General features: G+C 50.3%; 1 protein-coding gene and 1 long non-coding RNA gene across 3 annotated transcripts in view; one reads left to right on the forward strand and one right to left on the reverse strand.

Moving 5' to 3' along the window:
• Positions 1 to 18,231, reverse strand: part of FAM131B (family with sequence similarity 131 member B) — a 30,876-nt gene that overhangs the window by 6,066 nt on the left and 6,579 nt on the right. The window contains exon 1 of one of the 2 annotated variants that reach the window (XM_023250668.2): positions 1,535 to 1,679. The exons of the other annotated variant lie outside the window; for it this stretch is intronic. Within the exon in view, the coding sequence (XP_023106436.1) occupies positions 1,535 to 1,562 (28 nt within the window). The 5' untranslated portion in view covers positions 1,563 to 1,679. Of the gene's footprint in view, positions 1 to 1,534; positions 1,680 to 18,231 lie in introns of those variants that run through there. 2 annotated transcript variants of the gene reach the window in all.
• LOC109497670 lies at positions 2,302 to 4,271 on the forward strand. Its single transcript, XR_002154032.2, has 2 exons — positions 2,302 to 2,524; positions 3,094 to 4,271. It is a non-coding gene; the product is annotated as an uncharacterized LOC109497670 (long non-coding RNA).

Below are 18,231 nucleotides of genomic sequence, written 5' to 3' on the forward strand. Positions count from 1 at the left end.
CTGTGGAACCGGACCTTATAGGTCCTTCCTGCACGCGGAGTTTTGTGATTCTGAATTTGGGGTTAGGGGCCCAGTCTTGGGAAGGAGTGAAGGGAACAGAGTCTGGAGCAGGAGGAGGCATTCAGCATGCATCCCCACCGCTAGTGCAGAGGGATTGTGGTTAATGGGTGGGAAGGAGGCAGGACCCCTCCTAGGTGAACCCCTCTCCCTCAGGGCTACAGGGGAGTGAGGAGATGGGTCAGACCAGGGGCTGTGGCCGGCAGGGGAGAGGAAATGAGCCTCTGGGCGTAGAGAGCAGGAACGGGGCGGACAGAGAGGAGAGCAGGGATGAAGAGGGCAGAGCAAGAGAGAGGGGAGGGGGAGGTGGCCTTTGTAGAGGAGGGAGAGCTGAGTCAGAGCCCTGGGGGGTAGGGAGGGGGGAGAGAGAGAACCCTGGGAAGAGGTGAAAGCAGAGGAGGGGGGTATCCATGGAAATAAACCGGGTCTCAGAGAAATCAGGCTTCCGGAGAGTGAGTTTGTTTGTAATAATAATACGAATTATTCTCTCAGCCTGAGGTCACTGGGTCGTGTAGGCGGGAGAAGTGGGGGAAAATTGGGGGTTTGGGGAGAGGGCTGGACTCATTCGTTGAGCCGTGAGCGTGGAGTGGGTGCGTGGGCCGGGGGACAGGGGGGTAGAAGCGAGGCAGAGGCTGAGGGGAGAGAAGACTTAGGAAGCGCCCGTGCCCGCCCCCAGTCCAAGGTAAATAAAGAGACGGCCCCGCCCCGCCAGCCCCCGCCGACAGGTGCAGGTCCCGGCTCCTCGGGCCGGCCCCACCCTCCCGGGAGCCGGCTCCCGACCCCGGTCCGTCCCCCTAAACCCCCGCCTCCTCCCCGCGCCCCCCAGCCCTTCCCTCCAGCCCGGCCTGGCGCGGCCCCATTTTCTCCGGGCGTGGACCCCGTTCCCCTCCCTGAGGCACCGGGCGCATCCCGCCCCCGCCCCGGAGGGAAAATGCACGTGAACAATGCGAATCGGGGGAGGCAGGAACGACAGAAAAAGGCAACAGAGGAGCAAAGAGGTGGGAGCAAAACACCCAAGCCAGACGGAGGCGGGGGGGGGGGGGCGTGAGAAGCTTCCTGCCGGGGCGGAGGCCGGGGGTCCTCGGGAGGGGCTGCCCCAGAAATGGAGGGGGAGAGGCGCCGGGGAGGGCAGAGTCGAGGCGGAGGGCCTGGAGGTGGCGGGCGAGGGGACGCGGGAGTAGGGAGAGCGGCCGCGGAGGGAGAGGAGGCCGGTGGAGAGATGATGGAGAGGGACCGCGCCTGGGGGAGGGCGGCGCAGGGAGGCCGGAGGGCGACGAGGGAGCGGAGGAGCGGAGAGGGCGGCCGGCCCCGGAGGCGCGAGGGGCGAGCGGGCGCGGAGGAGAGCCGAGCGCAGGGAAAGTGCGGGAGCCAGGCCGGGCGGGGCGGGGGGGGCGCCGGGAGCGGTGGGGGAGGGGGGCCGGGGACCGGCGCGGGCCGAGCCCGCCTCCGCCCGCCCCCGCCCCGCCGCGGTACCCACCCACGGTCCGGGAGCCGATGCAGCCCATGGCTCCGGCGCCTCCGTGGCCGGGCGCTCACCGCCGCGGGGCGGGCGCCGGGGGCAGCACCGGGAGCCGCGCCGCCGCCCCAGCCGCTCTGCAGCGCCGCGGCTGTCTCCGCTCGGCTCCGCTCCCCCCTCCCCTCTCCATCCCTCCCCGCGGCAGCCTCCGTCGCCGCCGCCGCCGCCGCCGCCGCCGCCTGGCTCCCCCGCCCCGGCTCGGCTGGCGGCGGCGGGGAGGGGGCGGCCCGGGGATTGGCTGCGCGTGGCGCCTCCCCGCCCCTGCCCCCGACCCCGCCGCCGCGCGCCCTGCGCACCTCGCGGCGCTCCCCTCCGCCGGCCCTGCCCCCGGCGCGCGCGCGCGGGGGCTCCTCGCCGGCTCCCGGCCGGGCTCGCGCCCCTGGGGGTGCCGGAGACCCGGGGGACGCCCGCCTCGGGTCTCCGGGAGCCGGGGAGAGAACCCCGCTCCTGGAGGATGGATTTCGAGGGCCGCGGTTGGGGATGCCCGGGGAGAAAGGCGGGGCGGTGCAATAAAGCCCGGGTGGAGGGCCGCGGCCGCCAAATTCCGCAAACACTTGTTTTCTTCCCAGGGCGGCAGCTGGCACGCGAGCGCGAGCGCGATAGGATACGGCCACGGTTGCTCTGCGCTTCCTGTGCGCTGTTTAGTGCACCCAAACAGATCGCGAAGTGTTTGCGGGTGTCCTGGGCGCTCGCTGGAAACTCGCGGATGGCTGTGGGGGTGGGTGCAGATCATCTCCGGGCCCGACGGGGGCTGGGGGAATGGAACGGGGCGATTCGGTCCCAGCTAGAGGGAAGTGAAAATCGGGACTCGAGACGGACTAGAAGGCATAGTTTTAAATCCCGTTTAACTTTCTGAGCCTTGGTCTTCGCTGACAAACGAGAGCATGGATGTCAGGAAGGAAGCAGTCAAGAGAGGAGAGGATTGCCCCCTGGCTAGCCAGAAGGGGTCAGGTAGGTACCCAGGGCCTCGTGGGTAAGAGATGGAGAGAGATGGGGCGCCTGGGTTGTGGCCCAGGTCATCTCACCGTTCGTGAGTTCGAGCCCCGCGTCAGGCTCTTTGCTGACAGCTCAGAGCCCGGAGCCTGCTTAGGATTCTGTGTCTCCCTCTCTCTGTGCCCTCCCATGCTCACGCCCTGTCTCTCTCTCTCAAAAATAAGTAAACGTTAAAAAATTAAAAAAAAAAACACTGAGAGAAAGCGTGATGTACGTGGCAGGGGTCAAGTGGGCACCACAGTTAAAGCAGGCAAGAAGTGAAGTCTAGGAAAGTCACACAAGAAAGGGCAAGGAGACTCTTTTTGTTTGTGGGTCTCAGCAGCACCCACAAACCTGAAGTGTGAGACAGCAGACAAGGTCAGCACCAATGACAGAGCAAATGCTAATCCAGGGGCTGTTTGCTCCTCACCAGCTTTCTTGTCCCTCCTGAGGTTGGGCAGGAGCAGGGCACCTGGCCGGGGGTCCGCTGTGTGGGTGTCCCCAGGGCAAGAGACCAACTCTAATAGATGCATCTTTTTAACCTTTAGAGTCTGAATGGAGACTAAACTCTGGGGTGCTAATCACTACATTCTGTGGAATCCCAGATGAGAGATGGGAGAGAAGAGGCTAATAATCTAATTGCAGATCTGGGAGATGGGATTATGGAGACAGAACTGATCTTTGGTGTCTGTGCATGAAGAAATAAACCAAATCTGCATCTACAAAACCGTGAGAGAGAAGAGAGAGCGGTCAGTAAGTCTGCTGAGATTTCAGTCATCCGGTGTGACTGTGGCAAGACCTGATACCTTATTTTGACAGAAGAATTCCCAAGTATTTTCCCCCATATCTACTCTTGTTGGTTTTACAAAAGGAGCATCACATGGCTTCTGCCCTCCTGGAGTATACTGTCTAGCTGCGAAGGAAAGAAAATGGAAAGAATGCGGGGGGTGAGGGGAGAAGGAGGAGAGGAAGAAGGAGGAAGAGAAGGAGGAAGAGAAACAGCCTTCTTTACTACAGCAGGTGCCAGTCAACCCCTATTTTCCGGTGGAGAAGCAGTGCTGATGGGAATGTCCAAGTCAGGAAGTAACAGACAAAGTGGCCAGCTCTGCTCATGCCTTCCCCCTCGAACCTGCTCTGCCTCTGGGGTGCTCTCTGATTCCAGTATTCTCACTATTAGTCTGGTCCAAACATGGATACAGACCACTCCCCTCGTTCGACGAGGCTGGGTTTATCCAAACGATCTGCATCAAGTCAACACAAGGGACCCCGGGCCTTGAAGACTCAGTCCTGGTCCACATTCTGCCTAAAGGGCATTTCTAGCACCAGAGAAAAGCAGAACATCATAGGCACGACACTGGCCTGCTTTCTTCCGGCTTCTGCTACAGGATCCTCTGCTCACTATTTAGAGGCATTCTCCCGGTCTCTTTGCCATCTTCTGAGCCAAGGTCAAAGATTCCAGTTCTGATACGGACAGGAACAACCTTTCTGGAGGACGATTTGACAGCACTGATCAAAAAATCTTTAAAATATGCATTGCTGTTGTTGCGACATTACTAAATTGTGACACAGCTATTCCATTTATAGAAATATTCCAAGGAAATAAAAATAGACCGTGGACAAAGATTTAATCTACAGCACCCATCAGGGCGCTATTTACATAATAATGAAAGAACTCACATGCTCAAACCTGGGGGTTAATTAAATAAATTACGGTATATGCTTAGAATACCATGTAGCCATTGATCATATTTTATAATTGTATTTGTTGACCTATTGTGACAAAGTATATTGTGACATTATATAGAGAAGCAGGCTGTAATATAAGAATTAGAGTATTTCAAGTTTTGTTTACAAATCGCATACACACATTCTCCTGCCTTTTGTCAGACTTTCCATCCCAAGTAATTTATGGGATTCCCTGTGGAAAGCCTATGTCTTACAGGAGTCCAAGCCCACTCATCAGTTAAGTTTGGCCCTCAATGATATCACAGTATTAACCAGTCCATTACCAAAGTCTAAAACTAAAGGAGTTTGGCCAAATGTCCCAGAATGGCATTGGTACGACATGGTGAAGTGATGTTTCCACCCTCTCCGTTGTTGCTACTTCATGCTCCTAATCTCCTATGGATAGCTCTTGGACAAAAGGAACAAAACCACATTCAGAAACAGTACAACCTAAAACAGGGACTCCTGGGGCACCTGGGTGGCTCAGCTGATTAAGCACCCAACTTCTGCTCAGGTCATGATCTCATGGGTTTGTTGGTTCGAGCCCCACTTTGGGCTCTGCACTAACAAGGCAGAGCCTGCTTGGGATTCTGTCTCCCTCTCTTGCTGCCCCTCCCTTGCTCTCTCTCTTTCTCTCAGAGATAAAACACACACACACACACACACACACACACACACACACACACACACACACACCTTTAAAACAAAACAGGATAAGACAGGAGCTCTTGTCCCAGAATCCATGGGCATAATCCAGAGTCCTTGGTTGGGAAGACCTAAGTCTTAAATTTAAAAAAAAAAATGTTTTTTAATGTTTATTTATTTTTGAGAGAGACAGACTGTGAGCGGGGGATGGGAAGAGAGAGAGGGAGATACAGAATCCGAAGCAGGCTCCATGTTCTGAGCTGATAGCACAGAGCCCGATGTGGAGCTCGAACGCATAAACCGTGGGATCGTGACCTGAGTGAAGTTGGATGCTTAACCAACTGAGCCACCCAGGCACCCCAAGACCTAAATCTTTATGTTCACTGACTTGTACCTAAAATTCCCCATGTCCTTCAGTTATGCATATAGGCAGCAAAGCACAGTGGTGTTACAGCTGTTGTACTGTGTCTTCACCGCCCATAAAAATCGCAGATGTTTCCATTATACAACAGCTGCTGCAGATTTCTCACACCAGCCTTCATGTTCATCACTACTTTGAAACTATGGTGGTATTTACCTGTGTGCACGTTTTCCCATTTAATGCTTTTATAAAGAACCAGATACATTACCATATCACAATTTTATAATAACTTTTTTTTTACATTAATGGTTCCCTTTGTGTTTTATTTGATGCATTTAGTATTATTCTGACAGGGAAGCCGTGGATTTCCCAGATTGCCAAGGGATCCAGGGCAGAAAAATGTTTAAGAATCCCTGGCCTCCAGGGCACCTGGCTGGCTCATTCTGTAGAGCATGTGACTCTTGATCTCCGGATGATAAATTCGAGCCCCATGTTGGGTATAGAGATTACTTAAAAATAATTTTAAAAATCTTAAATAAAAAAAGAACCCTTGACCTCTAAATATATTTTTGGTAGTGGTGGTGGAGTGGAGAACTCTCTAATTCTGCAGGAGCTTAATAATCCTGTTAATAGTACCAACTTAAATGACCAAGCAAAGCAGATGACATCCCATTTTGAAGCCTGGGTCCCCCAAAACAAAGATATGTCCCTTTTATCCACAGGACGAGAAGAGCCACATCCTAAGCTTCATGCCTGTCCCGAACAAATGGAGAGGCAACTCTAAAAACACAACGGCTTTGGGTGCCTGGGTGGCTCAGTTGGTTAAGTGTCCGACTGTAGCTCAGGTCATGATCTCCTGGTTCGTGGGTTTGAGCCCCACTGTGCTGACAGCTCAGAGCCCGGAGCCTGTTTCGGATCCTGTGTCTCCCTCTCTCTGCCCCTCCCCTGTTCACGCTCTGTCTCTCTCTAAAATAAATAAACTTAAAAAAATTTTTTTTTAATTTAAAATCACAACAGCTTAATAAAGAATTTATTTTGTTGTAATGGGAGACACTAGATCACCGTTAAGGGCAGATGAAAAGATCCAACTGAGAGGGGGAGGTTCAAAGTACAGGAGAGGAAGACTCATCAATGCTGAACGTGATTTCCTAAGGCAGCCACGAGGGATGCCCACAAGGCTGAGGGAGGGGGACTGGGCTCAGATGGAGGAGCCCAGCGATTCTAGCAGATGGAATCATGGAGCAGATGCCAGTAGGTTGCACGTTTGGTGTCGGCAAGATGAGGGATTCCAGTCTGATGGTGTCTGTTTTCTCTGAGAAGTGGGAAGTGAGATCATCTACTAAGAGGGGGAGATACAATAAAATAACAATAAGTAATAGGCAACTATCACTTAGCAGTTGACAAAGCGTTTTCAGCGTCTTCTTACAACAGTCCAGGAAGGAAATCAGTATATTTGTGTTGCAGTTGAGAAATCTGGGCTTAGATGGGGCGCCTGCGTGGCTCGGTTGGTTAAGCGTCCGACTTTGGCTCAGGTCATGATCTCACCGCTTGTGAGTTCGAGCCCCGTGTCAGGCTCTGTGCTTCAGAACCTCTCTCTCTTCCCCTTCCCTGTTCACTCTCTCTCTGTTAGAAGTAAATAAACATTAAAGAGAGAGAGAGAGAAATCTGGGCTTAGAGGCCTATTAGCTTTCTTTTCCCCAAAATTACCCAGCTGGAAAGAGAAGAAGCTAGAGCATAAACTCAGCCCCTCAAATAGAAAATTCATCCTGGATGCGGTGGGAGAGAGCTTTATTTATGTGTTCACTCCTCTGTTTTTTAAAATAACTAGAGTTACTTGGTTCAGGGTGTTATCTGATACACATTCCTTCAGTCTTGTCTTTCTTTTTTGAAGGTGGGGCCGTAAGCTGAAGAGAGGGCCAAATCTGTCTACATTCCTACGTTTTGAAATGAAAAGGCAAGGATCTTTCTTCAGGGACACTTACAGCCACTACCATGGGTCTTTGATGCTGTCCTGAGGCACTGATGACTGGTGAGTCTCAGTTCCTATGTATCAATGCCGGTGTTTCGTATCAAAGTCTCTATCTCAGGGTGACAGCAGGTGACTCAGGCCGCCCCCACGTGTAGTCAGCTTCGTGGCAGCCCTTAGTGGCTCACAGGAGGCCGTGTTCGCTGAAGGCGCCAGAAGTGGGCCTGCAGATCCTGGAGAACTTGGGGAACGTGCTGCGGTAGGTCATTTGGTGACGGTGTACTTGGGAACAGCACGGGCATCTGGGTGGAAATTAGAAGAGGCTGAGGCAGGGCAGTGATGGAGGTGGGTATTCTTTTTAATGGGAGTAATTGACTTAATCCTCGGGAACAAAGACAAAGAATGGAACTTGGGGGTTAGGTTCCTGACACACAGGTGCAGACCCAGAGCTAAGTCACGGATGGGCAGGGGTGTTGGCAGTGTGCAGATTGTATTTCCATGGAGTAGGAGGTGGCCGCCTCCTCTGTGCGTTTGCCCTCAGAAGAGAGGCGGCTCCTGTCAGGGCCGCAACTTATACAGGCTGATGCGTTCCACAGCAGAACTTCTCTGGCTTCCTTGCTGGTGGCGGAGGCCAAAAGGCCCCATTTGACCAATCTCTGATCTCCTGGACATTGAGGAAGATAAACCCTTTTAGACCAGCATGGGTCATTGCTGGTTTGACTCTCAGATGATGTTTGAAACTTCGAAGAACTTTACGACTCTACGTAAGGTGAGCTCACTCCAACATAGTGAGACAAGGAAGCTTGGTAGCTGGGGAGTGTTAGCGCCCTCCCCACCCCCCACCCCCCACCCATGGTGCAGCCTCCCAGTATGGGGCAAAGTCTCCTGCATGGGCAGATCAGCATCACTGAATCCACATTTTAAGGATCCTGTGGATCCATTCGGCAGAAGAGAGTACCCAAACCACATTAAGATATCAAGGCCATGCATCTGCCCTGTCTTCTCTTTGAGAAGCAGCTCTGTGGGAAAGGCTGAAAGAGAATCCCTTCAGAGTTGGGGGTTCCCACCAAACATTCCGATGAGAAAGGCCAGGCCAGAGGTTCTAGGCCAGTGGGATCCTACCTCCCTCATAGAAGGGAAGGTTTCGTCCAGAGGGCCCAGAACGATGTCAGGGCTCTACTACAGCTTCCAAGTCAGGCCCCAAGTATATTTAAGGGCCTCAGGGGTATCATTCTCATCATGTCCAGGTCACAGCCAGCAGCGGACCAGGCAGGATGCCAGAACCCAGGAAGCAGGCCTGGAGTTTGGGCAAGCATGTGTCAGGGGCCGGGTAAGCAATAAAAAAATGGAGTTTATCAATCGTAAGAGAGCCAGACCAGATGGGACCTTCAGACATCAAGCAAGTGCTCAGCACTCATACATCCCAGAGCCACTGACAGAAAGGGAAGAATCAGGTAGGTAACTCCACAGACAGTCACGTCCTCCAGTCTACGTGCCAGTGTGGTGCCCCTCCCTCCGGGAGAATCAGTGAGAACTGGGAACTGGAAGGTTCTGCTCCGAGCATCACATCATCGATAGCTGTCTGGCCAGTATGCACTAACTCAGGGGAGAGGAGCAGCCCTGTCACATCATGCTTGTGGAGCCCTCTCACCAGCCCCCTGCTGGCACCCCCTTAATGCCCAGATCCCCCAGGCGAGATGCTTTCCTGTGCTTACTCCCCTGGTCTTGCCTCTGAATTAGGAGCCTTGTGGCTGACGCTCCATTACTACCTGCCAGCTGACAGTTGACAGCCCCCCTTTCGGATTCCTGAATATACCCCCATTCTGGGTTCCCAACCCCCTTGCCTTCCCTCGCTCTTGGGATGTCCTGCAATCTCAGCATGAATTCCCCTTGCAGATGCTTTTTTGGTTTTGCTGCAATGTCTAACTGCCTGGAATCTTGTCTTCTTTCCTGCAACTGGTCCTGGATCTTAAGTGGTGTGTGTTTAATACATAACGGGTCAGTGTAGCTCCAGGACTCCACCCTTCCCAGTCTGCTGTCTTCTTCTATAAGCAAGCCAGCCAGGTCCAGAGAAGACAGCAGAGGTGTCTTCCTGACAGTGGGAGAGCAGTGGATATACAGGGCATTAAATACAGGGCTGTGAGTGTTGGAACTGGACAAGACCGTAGACATCAAGTCTGTTGCTATAGTTTCACAGACAAGGAGGATTCATTGCTCAGATCTTCACAGTCCTATGGCTAAAAAGTGACAACTGAAACCAAAACTCATGTTCTCCATCTCTCTTCTAGCATTCTTTGCCCTATCCCATGATGCTACCCTAAACCTACATTGGATTATGTTTCTGATTTTATTGTGTAAAATGTGTGTAACACCGAACACTGCTGAAATATGCTCAGATCCCATACTCCTTTGGCTCACGTAGACTGATCAGCTCCTTCTGGGTAAAATGAACATTGTTCTGAAAGTGTAGATTTCTTGCTAAGTGTTCTTAACACAATAATAATAATTAAAAAAAAGAACATTGTTCTAACTTAGGAGTTCCAGAGCTTTCCTCTGGGTGTGTAATGGGTGTGTAATCTTTGTGTCTATGTGCAGGTCATCGTTTGGTTAGGGTTTTTTTGCGGTGATAAGCTGATGGGAACAAGGCTTCACTCTCCTGGGTGGTGGGGAAGGTGAGGGCTGTTTACTGACCGAATCAATCATGATTGTCCTGCCAATGGGCAGTGGACCCACCTGGACGGGAAAGTCCAAAAGAGATGGGAGGTTTTGAATTCTGGGTGGTGCAGACATGTTTTTCTCAAGCAATATGTACTCGTTTTAGAAAAAAGTTATTATTGTAAGTAGGCTTCACACCCAATGTGGGGTTTGAACTCAGAGCCCTGAGATTAAGGGTTGCACGCTCTACAGACTGAGCCAGCCAGGAGCACCTAGAAAAAAAATTTTTAAATACACACAAGCAGAAAGAAGAAACCAAAGCCATCACCTGTTATTTACACTATGCACGTTTTGCAACATTTCCTTTCAAACTGACTTGTGCATATATACATATATATGTACATATATATATGTATATATACACATATATATATGTATATATACATATATATATATGCACCAGTGTGTGTGGGTGTGTATATATATACACACACACACACACACGTATAAATATATATATACATATACATATATATACATGCACCGTGGCAGCGGGTGGTAACGGAGGTTGGACTTTATTACTGACAGTGGAGAATCGAGTTGAGGGAGGAGACGGGAGCAAGTTCTGCATTCTAAAGTGGGAGCTGGAATTTGCCACTTGGTCTTTCACTCCCCATATCTCCAGTTTCCTTCACGGCCAGAGGGCTCGGAAGAGCTGCTTCCACCCACTCCTCACCCCACTCCAGGGTGGCGTCTTCACGGAAACAGCTCACACGGTGGGCTCCTATATCCTCCGGCAGATCGTGTGCATTTCTAATACTAACCTGACATATCGGGAGCATTCCACAGCTGACCACTCCCTTGTCCCTGAACATTCTTTCCTGGTTTTCCTCCTGCCTTTCTGGCTGCTCCTTCTCTGCCTTCTTTCTTTGCCAATTCATTTCATTCACTCATTCATTCATTCATTCCATATTACAAGTATTTATTGAGCATCTATATGTCAGTATTATTCTAGGTGCTAGGGCCAAAACTCATACCTTCATGAGGCTTGCTGTCTAGTGAGAAGTAGTGAGGAGGAGTTAGCAATAGAGAAGTGAAATGAGTACTATACATTTCTTTTGGTGTTGAAGCCCAGGACCTACCTATATAATACATTTAAGGTCATTAAGTGCTTTAAAAAAAAATGGAAGAAAGGAGGATAATGAATAAAGGGCATTGGTGTATGTAGTTTTTTTTTTAAGTCTGTTTATTTATTTTGAGCAACAGAGAGAGAGAGAGAGAGGTGAGGGGCAGAGAGAGAGAATCCCAAGCAAGCTCCCAAGGACAGAGAGGAGCCTGACATGGGGCTTGAACTCATGAACTGTGAGATCATGACCTGAGCCGAAACCAAGGGTCGGACGCTTAACTGACTGAGCCCCCCAGGTACCCTGGTGATGCGGTTTTAAATCGGGTGATCAGGGATGGCCTCACCAAGAAGGTGGTATTTGAGGAAGATATGGAGAAAATAGAGTGATCCATGCAGATGTCTGGGGAAGAGCCTTCCAAGCAGGGGGACAGCAGGTGCAAGGCTCTGAGGTGGGAATGTGACTTGCATTTTGGAGGGATAGCAAGGAGGCCAGTGTGGTTGGAGCAGAATGAGTCATAGGACATGAGCTCAGAGAGTACGTGGGACTCATTTGGGCAGAGCCTTGTACTCTGGCTTTCATTCCGAGTGAAAGGAGAAAGGAGAGTTTTGATTAGAGTAACATGATGTGAAATCAGATGAAGGGATAACAGTGGCAGTTATATTTAGAGTAGAGTGTAGGGAGGCAAGATATTGCAGTAAATCGGGGAGATGATGGGGGCTGTGAACAAGAGGGTAGTGGTAGAGATGGCAAGAAGTGGGCAGATTCTGGAAATGTTTTGAAGCCAGAGTGCGCAGGATTCGATGGATTTTGAGTGCCAAAGAAAGAGAGATGTCAGAGATATCTCCAAAATTTTTGGCCTGAACCAAAGAATGGAGTTTTTATCAGCTGAATGAGGAAGATTACGGGTAGAACACGTTTGGGGGGGAAAGAGTAGGAATTAAGCTTTGGACATATTTAGTTTGAAATGTCCACTAGATGATCAAGTGGGAATTAAGAGTAAGAGGCTGGATGTGTGTGTTGTTGGGCCATAGAAAAGATCCGAGATACAGGTACAAATTTGAGGATCATTAGCATAGGGATGGCACTTAAAGGCTTCAGACTGGGTATGGTCAGCCAGAAGAGCGGTAGGTGGAGGTTAAGAGATGCAAGGACTCCTTCCCAGCACTTAGAGGCTGAGCAGATAAGGTGGAGCCAGAGGAGAATGAGAAGTATGGACCAGTGGGGTTGGGGGAAAAGAGATTGTGGTGTGCAGAGACGCAGCAGATGTTTCATGCAGAAGAGAGTAAACAGCTGAATCGAATATAGCTGATGTGTCAAAAGTAATTGACTTTGGCAATAGGGAGGTCATTGCTGATCTTGACAAACGTACTGTCAGTTAAGTGGTGGGGGTCAAAGATGGTTGGAGCAAGTTAAGAGAAAATGGGAGAAGAGGAATTAGGGCCATCAAGTATAGAGAAGACATTTTGCTGCAAAAATGAGCAGAGAAATGGAGTGGTAGCTGGAGGGGGAAATGGGGTTAATTTTTAAGTTGGGGCCTAGCTGTATACTGATGATAATCATCTAGTAGAGAGGAAAAAACTGAAATTCAAGGGAGTGCATTAGTTGTGAGAGCAACAATCCTAGGGCAGGTGAGAATGAATAGAATCTAGGGCCAGAGTGGTGATGGCAGCTGAAAAATGACTGTTGGGGGGGGGGTGCCTGGGGGCCTCAGTGGGTTAAGTGTCAGATTCCATTCAGGTCATGATCCAGTGAGTTCAAGCCCATGTTGGGCTCTCAGCTGTCAGCCTGGAGCCCACTTCAGATCCTCTGTCTCCCTCTCTTTCTGCACCTCCCCTGCACTCTCTCTCTCTCTTTCTCTCTCTCAAAAATAAATAAACGTTTATTTTTTTTCAATTTTTTAATGTTTAGGGGCCCCTGGGTGGCTTGGTCAGTTGGGCGTCCGACTTCGGCTCAGGTCGTGATCTCACGGTCTGTGAGTTCGAGCCCCGCGTCGGGCTCTGTGCTGACAGCTCAGAGCCTGGAGCCTGTTTCAGATTCTGTGTCTCCCTCTCTCTCTGCTCCTCCCCAGTTCATGCTCTGTCTCTCTCTGTCTCAAAAATAAATAAAAGTTAAAAAAAAATTAAAAAACATTTTTTTAATGTTTATTTATCTTGAGAGAGAGAAAGAGAGAGAGAGAGACAGTGTGAGCAGGGGAGGGGCAGAGAGAGAGGGAGACATAGAATCGGAAGCAGACCCAAGCTCTGAGCTGTCAGCACAGGACCTGATGCGGGGCTCGAACTGGTGAACTGTGAGATCATGACCTGAGCCAAAGTTGGATGCTCAACTGACTGAGCCACCCAGGCGCCCCTAAATAAACATTTTTTTTTAATTTTTTTTCCAACGTTTATTTATTTTTGGGACAGAGAGAGACAGAGCATGAACGGGGGAGGGGCAGAGAGAGAGGGAGACACAGAATCAGAAACAGGCTCCAGGCTCTGAGCGGTCAGCCCAGAGCCTGACGCAGGGCTCGAACTCACGGACCGCGAGATCGTGACCTGGCTGAAGTCGGACGCTTAACCGACTGCGCCACCCAGGCGCCCCTAAATAAACATTTAAAAATGACTATGGGTGGGGTGCCTGGGTGGCTCAGTCGGTTGAGCAGTTGAGCATCTGACTCTTGATTTCAGGGAAGATCATGATCCCAGGGACACTGGATTGGGCTCCACACCGAGTACCGAGCCTGCTTAATTCTCTCTTTCTCTCTCTCTCTCTCTCTGCCCCTCCCCTTCCCATCTCTCATGCACATGCATATGCACTCTCTAAAATAAATTTTCTTTAATGTTAAAAAATAAAATAAAAATGACTGTGGGGAGTCCACTTTAGTAAGGGGGAGGAAAGCAGAGTGCAGCAAAGCAGACTCAGGTGGGAGGGTGGATGTCAGGGGAGCCTGGGCAAGATCTTTTCAATTTCTTCAGTTTTCTCAGTACAACAGGAAGCAGGGATGCAAGGTCATCAGCTATGGGTGTGGATGGGGAAGAAGTTGAAGAGAGGGAAGATCTAGAAGTCTTTCAAAAGAGTGGGAAGTGAACGGGCAAGAGAAATTGCTATGCTTACCGGGAAGTAGAATTACTGAGTGGCACCTAAAGGCTTGTCATGAACTTCAAAATGAGACTGGTCAGAAGGGCTGTGTGCTTCCCTCCAGCCCCCCTGAGCTGCCCGGCTGCAGGGGTGCGTTTGGTAGAGCTGGGTGGAAGCCAGGTTTGGGTTTTGCCCAGTGAGTACTACAAAGTGAGAGGGAGGGACAAGGGAGTTGAGGGCAGATGCAAGGGACTGGCTCTCATGATTGCCCAAGGCTTGCTTGCATTTATTTATTTATTTATTTATTTATTTATTTATTTATTTATTTATTTATTTTAATGCTTATTTTTGAGAGACAGAGAGAGATAGAACGTGAGCAGGAGGGGCAGAGAGAGAGAGAGAGAGGGCCCGAAGAATCCGAAGCAGGCCCCAAGCTCTGAGCTGTGAGCACAGAGCCCGATGTGGGGCTCAAACTCACAGGCCATGAGATCATGACCTGAGCTGAAGTCAGATGCTTAACTGACTGAAGCACCCAGGTGCCCCCCAAGGCTTTTAAACTGGGCAGGGAGGCAAGGGATACAGGAGTACTGATGCATAGAGGCACTTGTACCCCATTGTTTATAGCAGCACTCTCAACAATAGCTAAATTATGGAAAGAGCCTAAATGTCCATCAACTGACGAATGGATAAAGAAATTGTGGTTTATATACACAATGGAGTACTACATGGCGATGAGAAAGAATGAAATATGGCCTTTTGTAGCAACGTGGATGGAAGTGGAGAGTGTGATGCTAAGTGAAATAAGTCATACAGAGAAGGACAGATTCCATATGTTTTCACTCCTATGTGGATCCTGAGAAACTTAACAGAAGACCATGGGGGAGGGGAAGGAAAAAAAAGAAAAAGGTTAGAGAGGGAGGGAGCCAAAACATAGGAGACTCTTAAAAACTGAGAACTGAGGGTTGATGGGGGGGTGGGAGGGAGGGGTGGGTGGGTGATGGGTATTGAGGGTACCTGTTGGGATGAGCACTGGGTGTTGCATGGAAACCAACTTGACAATAAATTTCATATTAAAAAAAAAACAACTGGGTAGGGAGGGCACGATGCAGGGGGAGGTAAAGAGAAAAGCTGACATAAACTGTAGTTCCCGGTGGGTCCAAGGATTGTTAAGGTAAAAGAACGGAGTAAACTGGAAAGAGAAGGAGCTGGTGGGAGAGAGGGTTGCTTTAAGCAGTTATTGCAAAGGGCTGCCACATGGTCTTCTAGAGCTGGGTTGTCCCCTGCATAGTCAGGAGTCATTAGTGACCTGTGGCCACTGAGCACTGAAATGGGCCTCATCCGAGTCCAGATGTGCTGTAGGGTAAAATGCAAGACTTAGTAACAAAACCCCCAAGACTTAGTAACAAAACAATAAAAAAGAGTGTAAAATATTTTATTAATAATTTTTAAAATATTGATTACATGTTGAAATGATAATCTTTGGATATGCTACATTAAATCTGTTATTGAAATTACTGTCACCTGTTCCTTTTCTTTCTCTCTCCTTCCTTCCTTCCTTCCTTCCTTCCTTCCTTCCTTCCTTCCTTCCTTCCTTCCTTCCTTCCTTCTTTTTTAATACTGCTGCCCAGGCTCTACCCTCAGAGATTCTGCTTGAATGTGTCTGGGGTGAGACCTGAGCATCATACTTTTTGTTTTTTTAACATTTATTTATTTTTGAGAGACAGAGACAGAGTGCAACCAGGGGAGGGGCAGAGAGAGAGGGAGGCACAGAATCCGAAGCAGGCTCCAGGCTCTGAGCTGTCAGCACAGAGCCTGACGAGGGGCTCAAACTCACAAACCGTGAGATCATCACCTGAGCCGAAATCAGATGCTCAACCTACTGAGCCACCCAGGCGCCCCAGTTTCTTTTTAAATTTTTAAAAAATATTTACTTATTTTTGAGAGAGAGTGAACGAGCAAGAGCACAAGCAGGGGAGAGGGAGACAGAGGATCCAAAGCAGGCTCTGTGCTGACAGAGCCCAATGGGGGGTTTGAACTCAGAAACCTTGAGATCATGACCGGAGCTGACGTCGGATGCTTAACTGACTGAGCCACACAGGTGCTCTTTTTTCTTTTCTTTTCTTTTCTTTTCTTTTCTTTTCTTTTCTTTTCTTTTCTTTTCTTTTCTTTTCTTTTCTTTTCTTTTTTAATGTTTTTATTTATTTCTGAGACAGAGACAGAGCATGAGCAGGGAAGGGGCAGAGAGAGAGGGAGGCACAGAATCTGAAGCAGGCTCCAGGCTCTGAGCTGTCAGCACAGAGCCCGACGCGGGGCTCGAACTCACAGACTGCGAGATCATGACCTGAGCCGAAGTCAGATGCTCAACCGACCGAGCCACCCAGGCGCCCCTAGTTTCTTTTTAAATTAAATATATGGCTCACATCACATTTCTGTTGGTCAGTATTGGTTTAGGGTATTACCATGGGAATAGTGGTTAAGGCAGAGCAAAGAGAGAAGTTCATGTTTGTGATGTTGAAATGACCAAGACTTACTGGCAAAGTTGTTTTGGAGAAAGTGCCAGTGAGCTAGGACAGAACAGTGTTTGAGAAATGAGGATGAATGGCCCAGGGCAATAGCCGGCTGTGCCTCTCAGAGGGCAGTAGGTGGTGTAGTTTGATGACAGGATATTCAAAGCTGGGACTTTAGGGAGGAGGGAAGGAGAATAGTGTGGAAGTAGTAACGGGGATCAAAAGGGATATCCGTGCCACATCCAGGGCTCCTGGTAAGAAGTCCAGGGGGACACATTTTGCTGCCACCTGACAGGGCTGCAAAGGGAGGTGTGTCCTCAGAGGGGATCCAGGTTAGAGCAGGTGGGGAGAGTTGCGGGAAGAACAGGCACATTTGCTGGCAGGGTCTGTGAGTTCTGGTTTCAGGAGGTGGGCAGAGGAGCAAAATGTGGGGGGAGCTGGGCATCTGGGGCTTCCTGCAGTGACTGACATATGGGGTGAAGGGGCTTAAGCAACCAGAGCAAATGGAGGCCAGGTGCTGAGTGTAGGAAGCGCAGGGGAGGAGGGGGTCTTTCTTCACTCCTATTGGAGGGCGGAGGGGCCGGGGGTGGGGCTTCCTTCCTGGGAAAGCGAGCCTCCCTGTCCCCCTGCCCCACAAGTGCTGTAATGCATCAAAACCCAGCCTAGGCCCTCTCAACTACTCGCTAGGTGATTTTTTTCAGCCAGTAACAGCTTCAGATTACTAGTTGGAGGCAGACGACTTGTAAATGTGGGTACTCAAGAGTTCTCTGCCCTCTGCTCCCGGTCGGGATGGCCCACTGCCCACCGTACCCCCTCTCATTCTTGGCAAGTCCAAAGCAAAGCACACAGCCTCACTCCCAGACCTGCACCTCACAGCCCTGAGCACCACACTCTGGGTAGGTACCAGCCAGAAGCTGGGCTGGGTCCATGACTCTTTCTCCTCAACACCCGCCCTGCCCCCGCCCCCCTCCCCCCCATCAGATGCAAACCATCCCTAGGTTCTGCGGATGATTTCATGCCTGAACAGCCCTCAGTCTGTCCACTTTCATCCGTCTCCACAAGCCTCTTCCTCGTGCATGAGTCTGTCCACATCTGTGCTCTTGTGTTATTCTCCACATTGCCCCTACAGTGAGATTTTCAACATTCCCACCTTTTCATGCATTCTTTTCAACCTGAAACCCTGCAGTGGCTCCTCACTGCTCTCAGGACAAAATATGGTCTGCATTTCTGCACCCCCTCACCCCCCAATCTTCCCAACCCCCCCCCCCTCCAGCTCTCCCAGGTCACGCCTCTGCCTCACCCTCAGTGGTCCCCCACACCGGCCCTCCTTCTGCTCACGTGGCCAATAGCCATCAAGGGCTTTGCACTTGCTACTACCTCTGCACGGAATGCCTTCTCCCTCCGCTTCACCTCATTAACTCCTACTTCTCTTTCAGATCTCAGCTTGGCCATCCCTTTCTTAAGCTTCCCCACCAGATCACATCTCCTTTGGGCATCACATATCTTTCCCTTTACCTGCAGTTTTGCATTTATGGTTATTTGATGGGTATTTATCTCCCCTAGTAGAGTACCCAAGGACGTGGCCCCTTCATAAGGGCTGGCATCATGTCTGTTACTGCTCAGTATTATATTCCCAGCACCTA

The sequence above is a fragment of the Felis catus genome, chromosome A2 (genome assembly GCF_018350175.1).
Source record: "Felis catus isolate Fca126 chromosome A2, F.catus_Fca126_mat1.0, whole genome shotgun sequence".
NCBI classification, from domain to species: Eukaryota; Metazoa; Chordata; class Mammalia; order Carnivora; family Felidae; genus Felis; species Felis catus.